Source organism: Schistocerca serialis, chromosome 11 (assembly GCF_023864345.2).
Source record: "Schistocerca serialis cubense isolate TAMUIC-IGC-003099 chromosome 11, iqSchSeri2.2, whole genome shotgun sequence".
NCBI lineage: Eukaryota > Metazoa > Arthropoda > Insecta > Orthoptera > Acrididae > Schistocerca > Schistocerca serialis.
In genome coordinates, this window is record NC_064648.1 from 116775357 (window position 1) to 116797188 (window position 21832).

General features: G+C 46.2%; 1 protein-coding gene across 1 annotated transcript in view; it reads left to right on the forward strand.

Annotated features, from left to right (window-relative positions):
• Window positions 1-2866: 2866 nt before the first annotated feature.
• Window positions 2867-21832, forward strand: part of LOC126426517 (uncharacterized) — a 433256-nt gene continuing 414290 nt past the window's right edge. Inside the window, exons 1-2 of the mRNA XM_050088422.1 lie at window positions 2867-2915; window positions 4682-4812. Of these exons, the coding sequence (XP_049944379.1) occupies window positions 2867-2915; window positions 4682-4812 (180 nt within the window). The remainder of the gene's footprint in view (window positions 2916-4681; window positions 4813-21832) is intronic.

Below are 21832 nucleotides of genomic sequence, written 5' to 3' on the forward strand. Positions count from 1 at the left end.
GCACGTACGTCTGGATGTCGCTTCGTTAAACCTCGGTATTGTAAACGGGCGTTACACCTTCTTTTTTCCACAGTTCAGTACACATTCTCCCAGTTTTCATGCTTGGTCTGTGTTCAGTTTTTGACGGGCTATGCACTGGGCCAACTCACCACTGAATCTGAGGGAGGGTGTGACTGGGAGTTCCCCTTGTCAGTGACCACACAAAACATGGCGACCAGTTGCTGTGGCCTTCTCCACCAGCCATCACTGCGCCTAGAGTGTCAGCAACCAAACTGACATCCTGCAGCCGCGGGTTGCCCGCTTCGCAGGTACACCGAAGCCTACACAACCAATATTGATGAACAGCCACAACCACAACAACAACAACAACAACAACACAGCAAAGACACCAGCGGCCACCAGGGGCCACTACCGGCCCACATAAACATAAGGAAGAGGTCGCTGCGGATCCCAGAACTGTTTTCACACGTCAAACCACGTGATGGAAAATAGTTCCGAGGTACTCATCCGCCGAAGTGCTATAAAGCCCGGCGCTCAGCCGCACATCGGCGGACCCCCCCCCCCCCCATCTCTGGACAATCCAAGCCAAGGCACACTCCAGGCTCCATCTCCTCAAGCTCCTTTCTGGCCGTACGTGGGGTCTGGACCCCTCCACCATCCTACACACCTATAAATCCCTCATCCGCCCCATTCTCTGCTACGCCCACCCTGCCTGGATCTCCGCTCCGCCAACCTTTTACAAATCCCTTCAAATCCTCGAACGCCATGCTCTTCGCCTCTCCTATCGTATCTGTCTCCCCTCCCCCACACAGATCCTGTACGACCTTATTCCGTTCCCCCACCTCCTCCCCTTCCTCGAACGGATTCGGATCCTCTACACCTCCCGTAAACTCGATCCCCCTCACCCACTGGTCTCTCCCATCCTCTCCCGCCCCGTCCGCTGCTGTGCCTGTATTCCAACGTCCCACCTGCTCTCCATCTCTCCACCCTCCTTACCCTCTCCCAAGGATCTTCCACCAGCTCCCCCACCCTAATGAAGCCCTCCTCCCCTCCATCTACCCCTCCTATCAACTTTTGATCCTCCCCTCCCACTTCCTGTGTCCTTTCCTTAGGGCACCCCCTTCTCTATCCTTCCCTCCATACTCCCTTCCTCCCCCCTCCTCCCCCGGGCTTCCCCAACCCCCTCCTACCTTCATTCCTCCCCCCCAACTCCCCTGCCATTGACATCTCTACTCTCCCCTCTCCCTCCCCCACTACCTTCTTCCCCTCTTGGCAGGTCCCCAGAATCGCACACGCTAAGTGGACATTCGCGCGCCGGAGATCATCGCCCTCAGTTTAGTGTCTATGCCGTCCTGATTGTGATTGAGTGTTTTTCGCCGCCACGCTCCTCGTTCACTTGTACCGTCTCGTTCATCAGTGTTTGTGTGCAGTGCCGACAGTATTTTCGTGTGTTTTCGTCGAGTGTGAACGGCTTCATGGTTCTTATTTATTCTATTTGCTGTTTTCTAACCTCCGATTTGTTACTTTTCAGTCTCCTTTTTCTCAATTATTGTATTTCTTGTGGCTGAAGAGCGGAGTAGATGTAATCTGCTGCCAGCCCGCCTTTGTATAAGGTGAACAAATCACAATAAAGGGAAAAAAACCACACATCGGCAGTTCATCGACCGCCAGCAGACGTGGATAGCTGCCGCCCCGGCAGCCCGGCTTGGATCTTCTCGCTGATCTCTGGATTAGGCTTGGTATATCGGAGAAGTCTCTGGCGGAGGCTAGTAGGAAATTATTTCAGTTGTTTTCTATCTTATTCTTGTATGTAGTTGTGAATCGAAGACGGATCACTGTTTTGTGTTGGTGTTATACTGGGAGAATTTGTTTTGGTTAATTGAACAGTCCAATAAATTGTTTTCGGACTTCGATCGTTAGTTTCTTCTGCTTACGCCAGGCCCCCACAACCGCGCGAGTGGTCGACTGTGAAGAGCGGACAAATTGAGTAGCTGGCCGGCAGCCATTACAGTGGTAAACTGACGCGCGGAGTTCGAATGTTTATACACCGCTTTTGGTTATAAAATGCCTTCCCTTGAGTTAGGTCACAAACACAATGCCTCATTTAAATACGTCACTACAATATACTTTTTAATTTATGAACAAACAGCAACTAGTCACTGTGGATGAATGTATCTTACGTACTACATGGAATCTGCCGTTGCTAAAAGTTATGTACTGGACCCCTAGCATTTTTCGTAGTTCATTTACGATAGATGTACGCAAAATGCATCAAAATACTCGAAGTTTTGGCCACTATATTAATAGATATTTTCTGACTCTACCTTGCTTTAGATTTTATGACGAGAAGTGCGTTATATATGGCATAGTGCTTTGGCAACTCACGACCAAATTATCAAGTTTCAACCTAACCTAGACCATGAAAACACTACCGATCAGCCAACTTTCTTCACAATGATCAGAACATATAAAAAGTTATTCTGTCGGTCGGAAATCTTGCCTCCTGACAGCGTGTAACCATTTTTGTAACAGCTGTGGTTTTGAGAAAGGAAACCTGCAAATACATGCACAGGCATTATGCTAATACCGTGTTACAAAATCATTTATTAAGCAAGGGCACTGACATACGAAACAACTTAAAATATTCACATACCTGTGAAATGTAATATTCGTTCCTTTCTCGAATTTATTTGTACAATTAATCGCTGCACAACTCTCCACCATTGCACTTCTTGTGATTGGAACGTACAGACGGTAGAATTACGAGTAACAAATTCTGTATGTACGCCCCAACAAATATACATCGTTGAATCAGGGTCTTCATAAACAACAATATTAGACAACATATCAGACTACAATCACTATAATGGCGTCCAGCCGAAGGTTCAAATTATCCCGCGACTGCAGCGCCATAAGTGAGTCAAGTTATTTTTTACAAGGTCTTTGGCTTACGCAGACATAGCACCAGTAGTACGCCGTGGCGCCGCTGGGAGCGCTGAGTGCCGTGCCTCTGCCTTTGTGTATACAGGGTGTTACAAAAAGGTACGGCCAAACTTTCAGGAAACATTCCTAACACACAAATAAAGAAAAGATGTTATGTGGACATGTGTCCGGAAACGCTTAATTTCCATGTTAGAGCTCACTTTAGCTTCGTCAGTAAGTACTGTACTTCCTCGATTCACCGCCAGTGGCCCAATTGAAGGAAGGTAATGTTGACTTCGGTGCTTGTGTTGACATGCGACTCATTGCTCTACAGTACTAGCATCGAGCACATCAGTACGTAACATCAACAGGTTAGTGTTCATCACGAACGTGGTTATGCAGTCAGTGCAATGTTTACAAATGCGGAGTTGGCAGATGCCCATTTGATGTATGGATTAGCACGGGGCAATAGCCGTGGCGCGGTACGTTTTTATCGAGACAGATTTCCAGAACGAAGGTGTCCCGACAGGAAGACGTTCGAAGCAATAGATCGGCGTCTTAGGGTGCACGGAACATTCCAGCCTATGACTCGCGACTGGCAAAGACCTAGAACGACGAGGACACCTGCAATGGACGAGGCAATTCTTCGTGTAGTTGACGATAACCCCAATGTCAGCGTCAGAGAAGTTGCTGCTGTACAAGGTAACGTTGACCACGTCACTGCATGGAGAGTGCTACGGGAGAACCAGTTGTTTCCGTACCGTGTACAGCGTGTGCAGGCACTATCGGCAGCTGATTGGCCTCCACGAGTACACTTCTGCGAATGGTTCATCCGACAATGTGTCAATCCTCATTTCAGTGCAAATGTTCTCTTTACGGATGAGGCTTCATTCCAACGTGGTGAAATTGTAAATTTTTACAATCAACATGTGTGGGCTGACGAGAATCCGCACGCAATTGTGCCATCACGTCATCTACACAGATCTTCTGTGAACGTTTGGGCAGGCATTGTTGGTGATGTCTCGATGGGGCCCCATGTTCTTCCACCTACGCTCAATGGAGCACGTTATCATGATTTCATACGGGATACTCTACCTGCGCTGCTAGAACATGTGCCTTTACAAGTACGACAGAATATGTGGTTCATGCACGATGGAGCTCCTGCACATTTCAGTCGAAGTGTTCGTACGCTTCTCAACAACAGATTCGATTACCGATGCATTGGTAGAAGCGGACCAATTCCGTGGCCTCCACGCTCTCCTGACCTCAACCCTCTTTTATTTATGGGGGCATTTGAAAGCTCTTGTCTACGCAACGCCGGTACCAAATGTAGAGACTCTTCGTGCTCGTATTGTGGACGGCTGTGATACAATACGCCATTCTCCAGGGCTGCATCAGCGCATCAGGGATTCCATGTGACGGAGGGTGGATGCATGTATCCTCGCTAACGGAGGACATTTTGAACATTTCCTGTAACAAAGTGTTTGAAGTCACGCTGGTACGTTCTGTTGCTGCGTGTTTGCATTCCATGATTAATGTGATTTGAAGAGAAGTAATAAAATGAGCTCTGACATGGAAAGTAAGCGTTTCCGGACACATGTCCACATAACATATTTTCTTTCTTTGTGTGAGAGGAGTGTTTCCTGAAAGTTTGGCCGTACCTTTTTGTAAAACCCTGTATGTAGTCTCTGGTTGTCTGTGCTGTACTGTAGCGCCGAGTGGTGACGTGCCGTGGTGACGTGGTGCTGTGTGCTTCCAGAGCGCTCGCTGGAGGACCACGAGGAGGTGCTGGCCGTGCACCACGACGTGCAGCCGTTCGGCCGCCGCGAGGCCAAGAAGTTCGTCTTCCGCAAGGACTTCTCCAAGTACGAGTTCTTCCACAGCCCGCAGGTGAGTACCCGCTGCTCTACCTTCCTTCACCGCAGTTCTATCTGAACACCCGCACTATCTGATCTGAAGCATCTAGCCATACGTTACTGTGCCGGCCGGTGTGCCCGTGCGGTTCTAGGCGCTTCAGTCCATAACCGCGCGACCGCTGCGGTCGCAGGTTCCAATCCTGCCCCCAACATGGATGTGTGTGCTGTCCTTAGGTGAGTTAGGTTTAAGTACAGTAGAGCGTCGATTATCGGAAGTAATTGGGGGACATTGGTGTTCGGAAATTGGTTTGTTCAGATAATCGAACTGTACATGTTTATTTGCCAAAAAGAAGAACTGTACAGTAAATTTATTCACAAAAATAGGCATCTGTTTTAGTGTTACAAAGTAACATACAAAGGCAACTTTAGTAGGAATATATAGTATGTGGCACAGTTTATTAAACAAAAATATATACATATTACGTACACATTTTGCATGAACAATACACACAGTATACAAAATTAACGTTTAAAAAAATCCTTTACAAGGTGCATCAAGTTCTAAGGCCTCAGATTTTTTTTTCTCCAGACTGGAAAGAGATAGAAACATGCGCATTGTTTTAAAATGAGGCCGCGTTCATTGTCAATACGTCCCAGAGATGGTAGCACCCTACGGCAGATGGAATTTTACTGCCAGCGGCGAGAATGAGAACTGTTTTAAATACTTAAAATGGCGACGTTTTCCTTACTTCAACAGCATGCAATCATTCCTTTTCTGAATTTGCGTGGTGTGAAAGCAATTGAAATTCATCGACAGTTGAAGGAGACGTGTGGTGACGGAGTTACGGATGTGTCGAAAGTGCGTTCGCGGGTGCGACAGTTTAATGAAGGCAGAACATCGTGTGACAACAAACCGAAACAACCTCGGGCTCGCACAAGACGTTCTGACGACACGATCGAGAAAGTGGAGAGAATTGTTTTGGGGGATCGTCGAATGACTGTCGAACAGATCGCCTCCAAAGTTGGCATTTCTGTGGGTTCTGTGCACACAATCCTGCACGACGACCTGAAAATGCGAAAAGTGTCATCCAGGTGGGTGCCACGAATGCTGACGGATGACCACACGGCTGCCCGTGTGGCATGTTGCCGAGCAATGTTGACGCGTAACGACAGCACGAATGGGACTTTCTTTTCGTCGGTTGTGACGATGGATGAGACGTGGTTGCCATTTTACAATCCAGAAACAAAGCGCCAGTCAGCTCAATGGAAGCACACAGATTCACCGCCACCAAAAAAATTTCGGGTAACCACCAGTGCTCAAAAAATGATGGTGTCCATGTTCTGGGACAGCGGGGGCGTAATCCTTACCCATTGCATTCCAAAGGGCACTACGGTAACAGGTGCATCCTACGAAAACGTTTTGAAGAACAAATTCCTTCCTGCACTGCAAGCCGGCCGCGGTGGTCTCGCGGTTCTAGGTGCGCAGTCCGGAACCGTGCGACTGGTATGGTCGCAGGTTCCAATCCTGCCTCGGGCATGGATGTGTGTGATGTCCTTAGGTTAGTTAGGTTTAAGTAGTTCTAAGTTCTAGGGGACTGACGACCACAGCAGTTGAGTCCCATAGTGCTCAGAGCCTTTTGACCTGCACTGCAACAAAAACGTCCGGGAAGGGCTGCGCGTGTGCTGTTTCACCGAGACAACGCACCCGCACATCGAGCTAACGTTATGCAACAGTTTCTTCGTGATAACAACTTTGAAGTGATTCCTCATGCTCCCTACTCACCTGACCTGGCTCCTAGTGACTTTTGGTTTTTTCCAACAATGTAAGACACTCTCCGTGGCTGCACATTCACCAGCCGTGCTGCTATTGCCTCAGCGATTTTCCAGTGGTCAAAACAGACTCCTAAAGAAGCCTTCGCCGCTGCCATGGAATCATGGCGTCAGCGTTGTGAAAAATGTGTACGTCTGCAGGGCGATTACGTCGAGAAGTAACGCCAGTTTCGTCGATTTCGGGTGAGTAGTTAATTAGAAAATAAAATCGGTGGCCTTAGAACTTGATGCACCTCGTACACCGGTGCCGGGGACAGGAAACACAGTCGCCGGAGGCCACAAGGCAGAAGAGGCACTGGTTACACAAAATTATTACTTAATGATTAGACTTTCCACACAATTACGCTCGAACAAGCAGTACACGACCTCCGATGGCGAGGATCCACACATCCGACCGCGCACGCGTCGCCAGCGTACCCGACACGCCACGGTCACGCGACAACACGCTCTGTCACCGGAGTTCACGTCTCCTCTACAACGTTGACGGGTAGTGGCCGCTCTTTCATGTTAGGTGTCTCCTTTTAAACTCCAGTGTCGAAACGGTGGATTTAAAGAAGCTTGTTAACGTCCCACCAAGGCTAAATGAACAGCAACTACTCGTGGGGCGATTCTGTATACAACCAACACGCGGGGAGATCTTCCGTCATCTCGACCCGCTCGTTACACACACCCGACATACATCACGTGGCGACTCGGTACAACCGACCACGCCTTCTTCGCGCTGGAGGGTCACACTGCCCTCTCGTGTCCACCACACTCTCTGAGCGCAACCCCCTACTTCCGCGCCACCACACGAGGTTACAACCGGTCGAAGATCTCACTTCCCCCATAGCAGTTTCCCGGAAGCAAAAACGCAGATATCGATAGCCACTTAATGCCAGACAACATATCAAACAATGTCCGCAGCTCGTGGTCGAGCGGTAGCGTTCTCGCTTCCCACGCCCGGGTTCCCGGGTTCGATTCCCGGCGGGGTCAGGCATTTTCTCTGCCTCGTGATGACTGGGTGTTGTGTGATGTCCTTAGGTTTAAGTAGTTCCAAGTTCTAGGCTCAGAGCCATTTGAACCATATCAAACAAACATGTGAGGGGAAGAAAAGGAAAACCAATGCAATCTAAACACAAGGTGTAGCACGAGGTGGTACACGGCTCATAGTTCTAAGATCTGAGAGACTGACGACCTCAGATGCTAAGTCCCATAGTGCTCAGCGCCAACATGTTAGTGGACTTCAACTGGGACGTCTCCACTCTTCATTTTTTTCTGCAGTCCTCAATCTTCTGACTGGTTTGATGCGGCCCGCTACGAATTCCTCTCCTGTGCCAACCTCTTCATCTCAGAGTAGCACTTGCAACCAACTTCCCCAATTGTTTCCTGGACGTATTCCAATCTCTGTCTTCCATTACTGTATATACAGGGTGGTCCATTGATAGTTACCGGCCCAAATATCTTACGAAATAAGCATCAAACGAAAAAACTACAAAGAACGAAACTTGAAGGGGGAAACCAGATGGCGCTATGGTTGGCACGCTAGATGGCGCTGCCATAGGTCAAACGGATATCAACTGCGTTTTTTTAAAAATAAGAACCCCAATTTTTATTACATATTCGTGTAGTACTTAAAGAAACATGAATGTTTTAGTTGGAGTATTTTGTTCGCTTTGTGATAGATTGCGCTGTGATAGTCACAAACGTATAAATACGTGGTATTACGTAACATTTCGCCAGTGCGGACGGTATTTGCTTCGTAATACAGGGTGTCCAGAAAAGGGCTCCCTGATTTCAAAATTAAATATCTCGAAAACAAAGATCGATAGAGGAATGCAGTAAACGGTATGTTTATTGTGAAAGCTGTAAGAAGTTTATACAGCAGTTTGAAATAATAGTTACAAAAGCTGCTAACAGATGGAGCTGTATGCTGTACAGCTCATATCAGCATACATAAGTGAAATAATCGTATGAAAACAATCTTTGCAGACAATTACATCACAATGTTTTTAAAACGTTCACCATTGGCACTACAGAGGTGCCACAAACGAAGAATGAAATTCGCCATCACATTTCGTAGTGTCTCAACCGAAATGGATTCACATGCCACAGAGATCGCCGATTGAAGCTCGTCCAGCGTTGCGGGATGCTTCGGGTAGACCATGTCTTTCACTGTGCCCCACAAAAATGTCGCAGGGAGTCAAATCCGGCGAATATGGAGGCCAATCCGTGCCTGCACCAGTAAATTTGGGTTATTCCAAAGCAATGGCTCGATTCCCGAAGTATTCCTCGAGAAAGCGAAACACTTGTTCAGTCCGATGTGGTCGGGCTCCATCTCGCATAAACCATTCAGGACCTGGTCGATCCTCTGACGCTTGCTGTGTGGCGACAAATTGTTCCAAAATTGCAACGTAGCGTGCACCAGTGACCGTTTGTCGAATGAAAAAAGGGCCAGTAATGCCTCTGCTGCATACTGCAGCCCACACAGTAACTTTAGGAGAATACAGGGGTTTCACTTCACACCGTTATGGCTTTTCGGAACCCCAAAATCGCCAGTTCTGCTTATTCACGTATCCATTCTGGTGGAAGTGTGCTTCATCTGTAAACCAGATGCAGCCAACATCAAATCCTTCATTATCAATCATTGTGAGCATCTGATTAGCAAAGGCAAACCTTTGTTGCACAACTCGTACGGCTATGGCCTGGTGCGTTTGAGTTTTGGATGGACACATTTATAGGCTCTTTCTCAGTATTTTCTGTGTGCTGGAACGCTTCAAACCAGTCTCAGATGCAATTCTACGGACGGATGACAATGGATTTAGCTGAATAATTCCAGAAACTGTGACGATATTTTCAGGCGTAACTGCGGTTTGCTTGCGGCCAACATGCCCCACTAGATCATCAGTTACGCTGCCTGTTCGTTGAAATTTTGCGAAGAGCGTACGAATGGTTTTCGCATCGGATCCTTTTGGAACTTTAAATCGTGCTAGAGAACTTCGCCTTGTTGCCGTAGGACTCTCTTCTAACCTGTGGTACTGTAACACCAGAAAAACGCGTTGTTCAATGGAGTACATGGTTTTAATCTCTTCCTTTGGTACGCTTACCTCCTTTCACGTTTCAATAGTGGAACTGATCGCTCTGGGCTTCGGATCACTATTTATACTAGGCATTACGTGTGGCGATTACAGCGCCATCTGTTAGCGGCTTTTGTAACTATTATTTCAAACTGCTGTATAAACTTCTGACAGCTTTCACAATAAACATACCGTTTACTGCATTCCTCTATCGATGTTTGTTTTCGAGATATTTAATTTTGAAATCAGGGAGTCCTTTGCTGGACACCCTGTATATTACCAGTGTTAAAATGGACCGTTTACCAATTGCGGAAAAAGTCGATATCGTGTTGATGTGTGGCTATTGTGATCAAAATGCCCAACGGGCGTGTGCTACGTATGCTGCTCGGTATCCTGGACGACATCATCCAAGTGTCCGGACCGTTCGCCAGATAGTTACGTTATTTAAAGAAACAGGAAGTGTTCAGCCACATGCGAAACGTCAACCACGACCTGCAACAAATGATGATGCCCAAGTAGCTGTTTTAGCTGCTGTCGCGGCTAATCCGCAAATCAGTAGCAGACAAACTGCGCGAGAATCGGTAATCTCAAAAACATCGGTGTTGAGAATGCTACATCAACAGCGATTGCACCCGTACCATATTTCTATGCACCAGGAATTGCATGGCGACGACTTTGAACGTCGTGTACAGTTCTGCCACTGGGCACAAGAGTAATTATGGGAAGATGACAGATTTTTCGCACGCGTTCTATTTTGCGAAGAAGCGTCATTCACCGACAGCGGTAACGTAAACCGGCATAATATGCACTATTGGGAAACGGAAAATCCACGATGGCTGCGACAAGTGGAACATCAGCGACCTTGGCGGGTTAATGTATGGTGCGGCATTATGGGAGGAAGGATAATTGGCCCTCATTTTATCGATGGCAGTCTAAATGGTGCAATGTATGCTGATTTCCTACGTAATGTTCTACCGACGTTACTGCAAGATGTTTCACTGCATGACAGAATGGCGATGTACTTCCAACATGATGGCTGTCCGGCACATAGCTCTCATGCGGTTAAAGCGATACTGAATAGCATATTTCATGACAGGTGGATTGGTCGTCGAAGCACCATACCGTGGCCCACACGTTCACCGGATCTGACGTCCCCGGATTTCTTTCTGTGGGGAAAGTTGAAGGATATTTGCTATCGTGATCCACCGACAACGCCTGACAACATGCGTCAGCGCATTGTCAATGCATGTGCGAACATTACGGAAGGCGAACTACTCGCTGTTGAGTGGAATGTCGTTACACGTATTGCCAAATGCATTGAGGTTGACGAACATCATTTTGAGCATTTATTGCATTAATGTGGTATTTACAGGTAATCACGCTGTAACAGCATGCGTTCTCAGAAATGATAAGTTCAAAATGGTTCAAATGGCTCTGAGCACTATGGGACTCAACTGCTGAGGTCATTAGTCCCCTAGAACTTAGAACTAGTTAAACCTAACTAACCTAAGAACACCACAAACATCCATGCCCGAGGCAGGATTCGAACCTGCGACCGTAGCGGTCTTGCGGTTCCAGACTGCAGCGCCTTTAACCGCACGGCCACTCCGACCGGCATGATAAGTTCACTAGGGCACATATAGCACATTGGAACAACCGAAATGAAATGTTCAAACGTACCTACATTCTGTAACTTAATTTAAAAAACCTACCTGTTACGAACTATTCGTCTAAAATTGTGAGCCGTATGTTTGTGCTATTACAGCGCCGTCTATCAGAAAGCGAAAAAAGTGGTCCAATAAGAACATTCATATTTCTTCACGTACTACACGAATATGCAATAAAAAATGAGGGTTCCTATTAAAAAAAACGCAGTTGATATCCGTTTGACTTATGGCAGCGCCATCTAGCGGGCCAACCATAGCATCTGGTTTCCCCCTTCAATCTAGACGAGTTTCGTTGTTTGTAGTTTTTTCGTTTGAAGCTTATTTCGCGAGATATTTGGCCCGGTCACGATCAACCGGCCATATGACAATGGGCAGGGGCACTATGAATATATAGTGCGGTGCAATAAGTTGGGAATGTGGATCTCACGGGAGGCGTGCCAGAAATAAATCCAAACAGTCGTACTATCCTCTGTGTCCTCGGTGGCTCAGATGGATAGAGCGTCTGCCAAGTAAGCATTCCGCGTTAAAAGTGTGTCAGTTCCCGCCGTGCAGCGATAATCACGTCGGAAACCTTTTCACAGGAGTCACCTGACAAGGGAACCTCCCCATTGCACCCCCCTCAGATTTAGTTGGAAGTTGGCACAGTAGATAGGCCTTGAAAAACTGATCACAGATCAATCGAGAAAAGAAGTTGTGTGAAACTATCAAAAAACTAAGCAAAATATACAAACTGAGTAGTCCATGCGCAAGATAGGCAACATCAAGCATAGTGTGAACTTAGGAGCGCCGTGGTCCCGTGGTTAGCGTGAGCAGCTGCAGAACGAGAGGTAATTGGTTCAAGCCTTCCCTCAAGTGAAAAGTTTACTTTCTTTATTTTCGCAAAGTTATGATCTGTCCGTTCGTTCATTGACGTCTCTCTTCACTGTAGTAAGTTTAGTGTCTGTGTTTTGCGACCGCACCGCAAAACCGTGCGATTAGTAGACGAAAGGACGTGCCTCTCCAATTGGAATCGAAAACATTTGATCGCAAGGTCATAGGTCAACCGATTCCTCCACAGGAAAACACGTCTGATATATTCTATACGACACTGGTGACGGCATGTGTGTCACATGACAGGAATATGTTGTCGACCCACCTAACTTGTACACTTGGCGAATGGGTAAAAAGATTCTTCTACCTTGCCCGATTTAGGTTTACTTGTGGATGTGATAATCACTCCCAAAAAAGTGATGAAAACATAAGAGTTTGTCACATAAACTGCAACAAATGAATGCAACAGTTTCACAGTCGCACAGTTTTCCCTATGCTTTGTCAAAACATATGTTTTTAACGTTTTCAAATTTTTCCGTGTGTAAACCGTCAAATCCTGCATATGTCCAAGCAAATCTGAACATGTCCTGGAATTTTGGAGAGCGAAGTTGATTATGTGTCAGTACCTGAACTTTGACAATTGTCTCAAAATAAAAAAAAATAAACTTTTCACTCGAGGGAAGACTTGAACCAAGGACCTTTCGTTCCGCAGCTGCTCACGCTAACCACGGGACCATAACGCTACTGAGCCCACAGTAACCTTGATGTTGCATATCTTGCGCATGGACTACTCAGTTTGTATATTTTGCTTATTTTTTTCGTAGTTCTACACAACTTCTTCCTGTTTTCTCGATTGATCTGTGTTCAGTTTTTCAAGGCCTATCCACTGTGCCAACTTATAACTAAATCTGAGGGGGGTGCGATGGGGAGGTTCCCTTGTGAGCACTATGGGACTAAACATCTGAGGTCATAAGTCCCCTAGAACTTAGAACTACTTAAACCTAGCTAACCTAAGCACATCACACACATCCATGCCCGACGTAGGATTCGAACCTGCGACCGTAGCAGTCACGCGGTTCCGGACTGAAGCGCCTAGAACCGCTCGGCCACCGCGGCCGGCGACTGTGACAGGAGAGGGATAACTTTATTTGTTTAGAAGTTATAATTGTAACTTTATGATTACCCTGGTACAAGGAGTAGATCACGGACGGCATTGGATGGAGCGTTCATTTGTAAGCGCCTCCAGCCCGGAAACGGAGGGTTCCAAATGATTGGAAAAGAGCACAGATAGTCCCAGTCTTCAAGAAGGGTCGTCGAGCAGATGCGCAAAACTATAGACCTATATCTCTGACGTCGATCTGTTGTAGAATTTTAGAACATGTTTTTTGCTCGCGTATCATGTCATTTCTGGAAACCCAGAATCTACTATGTAGGAATCAACATGGATTCCGGAAACAGCGATCGTGTGAGACCCAACTCGCCTTATTTGTTCATGAGATCCAGAAAATATTAGATACAGGCTCCCAGGTAGATGCTATTTTTCTTGACTTCCGGAAGGCGTTCGATACAGTTCCGCACTGTCGCCTGATAAACAAAGTAAGAGCCTACGGAATATCAGACCAGCTGTGTGGCTGGATTGAAGAGTTTTTAGCAAACAGAATACAGCATGTTGTTATCAATGGAGAGATGTCTACAGACGTTAAAGTAACCTCTGGCGTGCCACAGGGGAGTGTTATGGGACCATTGCTTTTCACAATATATATAAATGACCTAGTAGATAGTGTCGGAAGTTCCATGCGGCTTTTCGCGGATGATGCTGTAGTATACAGAGAAGTTGCTGCATTAGAAAATTGTAGCGAAATACAGGAAGATCTGCAGCGGATAGGCACTTGGTGCAGGGAGTGGCAACTGACCCTTAACATAGACAAATGTAATGTATTGCGAATACATAGAAAGAAGGATCCTTTATTGTATGATTATATGATAGCGGAACAAACACTGGTAGCAGTTACTTCTGTAAAATATCTGGGAGTATGCGTACGGAACGATTTGAAGTGGAATGATCATATAAAATTAATTGTTGGTAAGGCGGGTACCAGGTTGAGATTCATTGGGAGAGTGCTTAGAAAATGTAGTCCATCAACAAAGGAGGTGGCTTACAAAACACTCGTTCGACCTATACTTGAGTATTGCTCATCAGTGTGGGATCCGTACCAGGTCGGGTTGACGGAGGAGATAGAGAAGATCCAAAGAAGAGCGGCGCGTTTCGTCACCGGGTTATTTGGTAAGCGTGATAGCGTTACGGAGATGTTTAATAAACTGAAGTGGCAGACTCTGCAAGAGAGGCGCTCTGCATCGCGGTGTAGCTTGCTCGCCAGGTTTCGAGAGGGTGCGTTTCTGGATGAGGTATCGAATATATTGCTTCCCCCTACTTATACCTCCCGAGGAGATCACGAGTGTAAAATGAGAGAGATTAGAGCGCGCACGGAGGCTTTCAGACAGTCGTTTTTCCCGCGAACCATACGCGACTGGAACAGGAAAGGGAGGTAATGACAGTGGCACGTAAAGTGCCCTCCGCCACACACCGTTGGGTGGCTTGCGGAGTATCAATGTAGATGTAGATGAAGACGATATGTGCAACAGGGCATTCGGGCAGTAGGAAATAGAATGGCCATCACGCCAGAAAAAAAATAGAAAATGTTTTAACGTATATGTGTGGATTGGAAGAAGGGCACAAGATACCGGAGAGGCAAATTCCGACGGAAAACTAAGCGGTCAGTAAACAAGTTTGCGTGACCGCCTCCACGCGTCTCAAGCGATCGGCGGGCTCGCAGGTAAACACACTTGTTTACAGCGCGTATCTCTTCAGGAACTGGCGGATAAGGCCGCTCAGTAGTGCCGGCAACAGAAGGGGAGGGGGTCTAGAGTCTGAAACGAAGGGGGAAAAAAAGTGTGCAGCTACGGAATGCGGGACATTTGCCACAATTGCCCCTTCGCCAGGTAGCTTGAGTAGCGATCCCTCAGGTAAGGGACGCCCTTCCACGTACCACTTCTGTCCGCTTTCAAACCGCCGTCTCCACATCTTACTCGATACGACCAGTATGTAATGGACCTTCTTCTTCGATATCTTGGCGAAACACAGAGCTTCTTTCGCGAAATCGAAATATTAATAACTTTTGGGAAACGAAAGCAATACCGACTATTATTTCAGTATGTAATTAGTTCTGTCAAGTATAAATATAAACCCCTCTGTCTGTAAGGTAGCTTCCTTTCACGCTTACTGATTGCGATAGAAACAGTCCATCACCACAGGAGCAACAAGAAAGGAACGATGTAAAGAGAATGCGAATGTACGCTAATCATTTCTTTTGGACCACTGCATTTGTGCCTTCTTTAATTACTGCAACTGCATGCCCAAAAGACAACAATGAAAGTAGAAATGGGTATGTGAATGTTTGAAAAGAAGAACGACATAATCCATATTAATTTACTCTCTAAAATCCGATATCCCTTGCGGCGAAACATTAGTTAATAATGTGTAGCGCGACAATGTTCAAAATATGACTGAAAATACGTTCACTAAATAGAGATAAGAACATCTATGATTGACATGTCATCTTAAGTCGACGTACAATTTTCAAATGTTAGAAATAAGGAAATGAAGTAATAGACAATGCAGTGCTTGTAACGTACGTTGTAGTTCTACATTGTTTAGCTCTGGTATTTACAGGGTCACAGAGAAAGCATCCTAGGTTTTGGAGGGAAAAGCCGTAATTGTAATAATCTGCACTACAACAGAAACAAGAAGCACAACTTAAGGAAAAACAATGTAACGTGTGTTTCAGCTCACAAGCGGCATTGAAGCAGATAGTTCCCGTGACTTAGTATGAGCAGAGGTTATATTCGACAACCGGAATAAATTAATAACTGGCTCCTTTTACCGACCCCCGGTCTCAGACGAAACAGTTGCTGAACAGTTCAAAGAAAACTTGTCTCATCACAAATAGGTACCCTAATCATACAATTATAGTTGGCAGTGACTTCAATCTACCATCCGTATGTTGACAAAAATACATTTTCAGACCCTATTGTAGATAGAAAACAACTTCCGTAATTGTTCTAAATGCAATTTTTAAAAAAATATTGTGAACAATTAGTTCACGGGGCGATTCAAAATGTAAATGGTTACGAAAACACACTTGACCTCTTAACCACAAATAATCCTGAGCATCACAGCGGATACAGGGATTAGTGAACACACAGTCGTAGCGAGGCTCAATTACGTAACAAAGAAATTCACCAAAACTAAATGCGAAATGTATCTATTTATAAAAGCAACTAAAAATTCGGTTGACGTCTTTCTAAGAGACAATCGCCAATCCTTCTAAACTATGTAAGAGAACACCATATGTGGGTTCAGCTCAAAGAAATAGTATCAACAGCACTCGAGAGATTCCTACCAAATAAATTAATAAGAGACGGAACTGATCCCCCATGGTGCACAAAACACGACGGAAAGCTGCCGCAGGAGCACCGAAAAAGCCACGTATAATTTAGACGAAGGCAAAATCTCCAAGATTGGCGAAGTTTCACTGAGGCTCGAAATTGGGTGCGGATTTCAATGCGAGATGCATTTAATAGTTTCCATAACGAAAGTCTCTCTAGAAATGTGGCGGAAAATCCAAAGAGATTCTGGTCCTATGTTAAGTAAACCAGCGGGAAGGCTCAGTAAGCGATGAGGAGGTGGGGGAGACAAGGGAGCAGGTCAAGTCGTGGCAAATGTCCTTACACCCAGCTACGTCGTTGTGCCCTGCTGCTTACGTATGCAGAACAATCCTGTGACGAACACAGCCTGAAGGGAACCACCAGTTGTGAACCTAAGCAGCGGCGGCCGGAGTGGCCGAGCGGTTCTAGGCGCTACAGTCTGGAACCGCGCGACCGCTACGGTCGCAGGTTCGAATCCTGCCTCGGGCATGGATGTGTGTGATGTCCTTAGGTTAGGTTTAAGTAGTATCAAGTTCTAGGGGACTGATGACCTCCGATGTTAAGTCCCATAGTGCTCAGAGCCATTTGAACCTAAGCAGCAGTTCTCGCAACTCATCCTCTAGCGGAACACCTCGAGATTCCTGCTACTTCGACCTTATTTATTTTAAGGTTGGTAAAATTTTTAAAATGAGAGAAACCTGCTTTTTTTTCAGTCATTACTTCAATTTTAAATCATAACTGATAACACGAAAGTCATAATAAAATTTAGAACAATAATGAATATCGGCAAAAAGTTGAATTAAAACGTGTTATTCGCAAATTTTAGCGGGGCAGTTATTCGTTTCACGCGGAACGCCAGTGTTCTGCGGAAGGCACTTTTGGAAGTCCTGGTTTAGAGAGTCGGACTGTCATGTATAAAACAGCTGAATACGTCTGGTTACGATAATCGAATGTAGTCGAACTATGTCGGCTGATGCTGAGGGAATTACGCTACTAGCTATTAAAATTGCTACACCACGAGGGTGACATGCTACAGACGCGAAATGTAACCGACAGGAAGAAGATGCTGTGATATGGAAATGATTAGCTTTTCAGACCATTCACACAAGCTTGGCGCCGTTGGCGACACCTACAACGTGCTGACATGAGGAAAGTTTCCAACCGATTTCTCATACACAAACAGCAGCTGACCGGTGTTGCCTGGTGGCACGTTGTTGTGATGCCTCGTGTAAGGAGGAGAAATGCGTACCATCACGTTTCCGACTTTGATAAACGACGGGTTGTAGCCTATCGCGACTGCGGTTTATCGTATCACGACACTGCTGCTCGCGTTGGTCGAGATCCAATGACTGTTGGCAGAATATGGAATCGGTGGGTTCAGGAGGGTAATACGGAACGCCGTGCTATATCCCAACGACCTCATATCACTAGCAGTCGAGATGACAGGCGTCTTATCCGCACGGCTGTAACGGATCGTGCAGCCACGTCTCGATCCCTGAGTCAACAGATGGGGACGTTTGCAAAACAACAACCATCTGCACGAACAGTTCGACGACGTTTGCATCAGCACGGACTATCAGCTCGGAGACCGTGGCTGCGGTTACCCTTGACGCTGCATCACAGACAGGAGCGCCTGCAGTGGTGTACTCGACGACGAACCTGGGTGCACGAATGGCAAGACATAATAGTTTCGGATGAATCCAGGTTCTGTTTACAGCATCGTGATGGTCGCATCCCTGTTTCGCGAAATCGCGGTGAACGCAGATTGGAAGCGTGTATTCGTCATCGCGATACTGGTGTATCATCCGGCGTGATGGTATGGGGTACCATTGGTTACACGTCTCGGTCACCTCTTGTTCGCATTAACGGCCCTTTGAACAGTGGACGTTACATTTCAGATGTGTTACGACCCGTGGCTCTACGCTTCATTCGATCCCTTCGAAACCCTACATTTCAGCAGGATAATGCATGACCGCATGTTGCAAGTCCTGTACGGGCCTTTCTGGATACAGAAAATGTTCGACTGCTGCCTTGGCCAGCACATTCTCCAGGTCTCACACCAACTGAAAACGTCTGGTCAATGGTGGCCGTGCAACTAGTTCGTCACAATACGCCAGTCACTACTCTTGATGAACTGTGGTATTGTGTTGAAGCTGCATGGACCGCTGTACCTGTACACGCCATCCAAGCTCTGACTCAAAGCCCAGGCGTATCAAGGCCGTTATTACGGCCAGAAGTAGTTGTTCTTGGTACTGACTTCTCAGGATCTATGCACCGAAATTGCGTGAAAATTTAATCACATTTCAGTTCTAGTATATTTGTCCAATGAATACCTGTTCATCATCTGCGCTTCTTCTTGTTGTAGCAATTTTAATGGCCAGTAGTGTATTCAATAAATGATTTTTTTGTGAATTTGGTGGCATTACTTATGGCACGCACCGTGTATATCCCGCGTGTGTGGTATAATGGCTGCACATGAACCAGCCTGTAGTTACAGATACGTGCGCTTGGGGCGCTGGTGCATAGGTGTACGCTTTGGGCACATCGTGTAATAGCGGCGTTTATTGGACATTTCCTTCTCGTTTAGGACCATACTACCAACTCTGAAAGCTGCCTACACTACAATCTTAGCAACAACAGTATATCTACATATATTGAAAAACCGATTGTTCCAGCAATAAGAGCGAACCGCACTCTGGGCTGAAGAGATTATGTACAGTTGTGGACAAAACGAGCGCGACCCCTCGCCTTTTCGTTATGCTGATCCGCACAGCTTTAAAGTCTGCTACACAGTATAACAGGCAAGGCGACGAAGTGCTACCAACATACCATGCACAGGCGTGAAATTGACGAACTATCCGAAGTTTGTCAGACTGTTTTCAATCATATGTAAGACTATATGAGGGTTGGAACTTAAATAGTGGCAACTATTTATTCACAACCGATACAAAAGTGTTTCATGTTTGCACCTGTTACTGTCCTTCAGAGTAGTCACCAGCGTTGTGTAGAACCCGTTGCCGTTACTCGCTAATAACAGTATTTTGTTATTTCGATAAACATCCCGAATGATTGTCACATAAGCGGTGACATAAAGGTAGAAAATTCATGTTTTAGAGTCCAGAAAGCTCTATGCATCAGAAACTGTACATCATTTCGCCATTTTCATTGCGAAATTGCCGGCTCATTCATGTCTGGGGTAATAATAGAGGGCTGTTTCCCTGGGTTGTCTGCTAGCACAGTGAAAGGTGTTTGCTACTGCAAGGGATGCTGGTTTGTTTTCGGTTCTAATCTCGATGGAGGCAGATAGACTATCAGTAAAGCAATTTTAAGATATTCTCGCGCCCCCAATACTTTTTATATCTACATTTATTCTGTACTAGCGCCTTGTGGATGTCAATATGAAACTCTTGCAGAATTTCATACTTGTTATTGCCTTCCTTTTTCCGATTCTGTCAATAATTGAATTGACTTTCGTGTGGCACTGAATGATTTTTAACTGAATTTCGTTATGAATCTTCACGCATAGCTAAATTTGCACACTTTCTTGGTGGGTGAGAAACGGTAATCCACTATGACTGGTCTGAAAGTTGACACAAACCGTTTCTCGGCCGAATCCGCACAATATGTTGCTAGTTCGTAACGATCTGAGGTACTTTGTCTTACTAGAACAGTTGTGTTATCTCGATAAGCTGAAATTAAAAAAAAAAAAAATGGTTCAAATGGCTCAGAGCACTATGGGACTTAACATCTGAGGTCATCAGTCCCCTACAACTTAGAACTACTTAAACCTAACTAACCTAAGGACATCACACACAGCCATGTCCAAGGCAGGATCGAACCTGAAATTCATTTTTATTAGTACAGTTCATACTAATTAGCGTTTCTTCTTTCATTTATATCTTATATTTACATGTTGTGTTTAACACATTAATCAGCATTAATATCGTCCTACACATGATTGGAAACAGTCTATCCCAGGTTCGATTCCCGGCGGGGTCAGGGATTTTCTCTGCCTCGTGATGGCTGGGTGTTGTGTGATGTCCTTAGGTTAGTTAGGTTTAAGTAGTTCTAAGTTCTAGGGCACTGATGACCATAGATGTTAAGTCCCATAGTGCTCAGAGCCATTTGAACCATTTTGAAAAAGACTAACAAAGTTAGGATAGTGTGTCAATTTCACGCCTGTGCATAGTATGTTGGTAGCATTTCGTCGCCTTTGCTGTTATACTGTGTAGCAGACTTTAAAGCTGTGCGGATCAGCATAACGGAAAGGCGAGGGGTCTCGCTCGTTTTGTCCACGACTGTACACGAGAGGAAATCGTGGCGCCCTGCCCAAACAAGTGAGAAAGGCGACCAAAAAAATAACAAAAAAACAGAGAGCGCCGGAGGGACAGACAGACAGCAAAAGGAAGACAGTAGTGTTGCGTCAGGAGGACAGGGCGCGAGTCAGCGACCGCCGCACGGCTGACGCGTCAGCACGTATCAGCAGCTGGCGCTGCCAAAATCCCACGTCTGGGGCTTATCTGCGCCCTGTGGCCGCAGAATCTGGGCCAGGCCGGCTGTGGGCAGACATTCAGAGAGAGAGAGAGGCAGACACAAAGTACTGCCGCCAACGCTGGAGGCGGCCGGCTTCCAGGAACTCCCCGCTAGCTCGCCATTAACTGTCCCGCGATAACGGGCGGGCGTGCGTGCGCGCCGCGTCAGCCAATCCGCTCGCACCCAGTTTTAATCTGCACTCCGCTGCAGAGTGAAAATCTCATTCTGGAAACATCCCCCAGGCTGTGGCTAAGCCATGTCTCCGCAGTATCCTTTCTTCCAGCAGTGCTAGTTCTGCAAGGTTCGCAGGAGACCTGTAAAGTCTGGAAAGTAGGAGACGAGTTACTGGCGGAAGTAAAGCTGTGAGGACGGGGCGTGAGTCGTGCTTGGGTAGCACAGTTGGTAGAGCACTTGCCCGCGAAAGGCAAAGGTCCCGAGTTCGAGTCTCGGTCGGGCACACAGTTTTAATCTGCCAGGAAGTTTCATATCAGCGCACACTCCGCTGCAGAGTGAAAATTTAATTCTGAATGCGCTTGCGCTCCCATGTGCCAGGGTTATACTAGCCACACGCTACGACACAGTCGCTAACTGAACACCGACCCGAATAGATAAAAAATTTCCTTTACTTCACATCTGTGGTTATAAATTATCAGACTACTGGTTTCGGTCTATA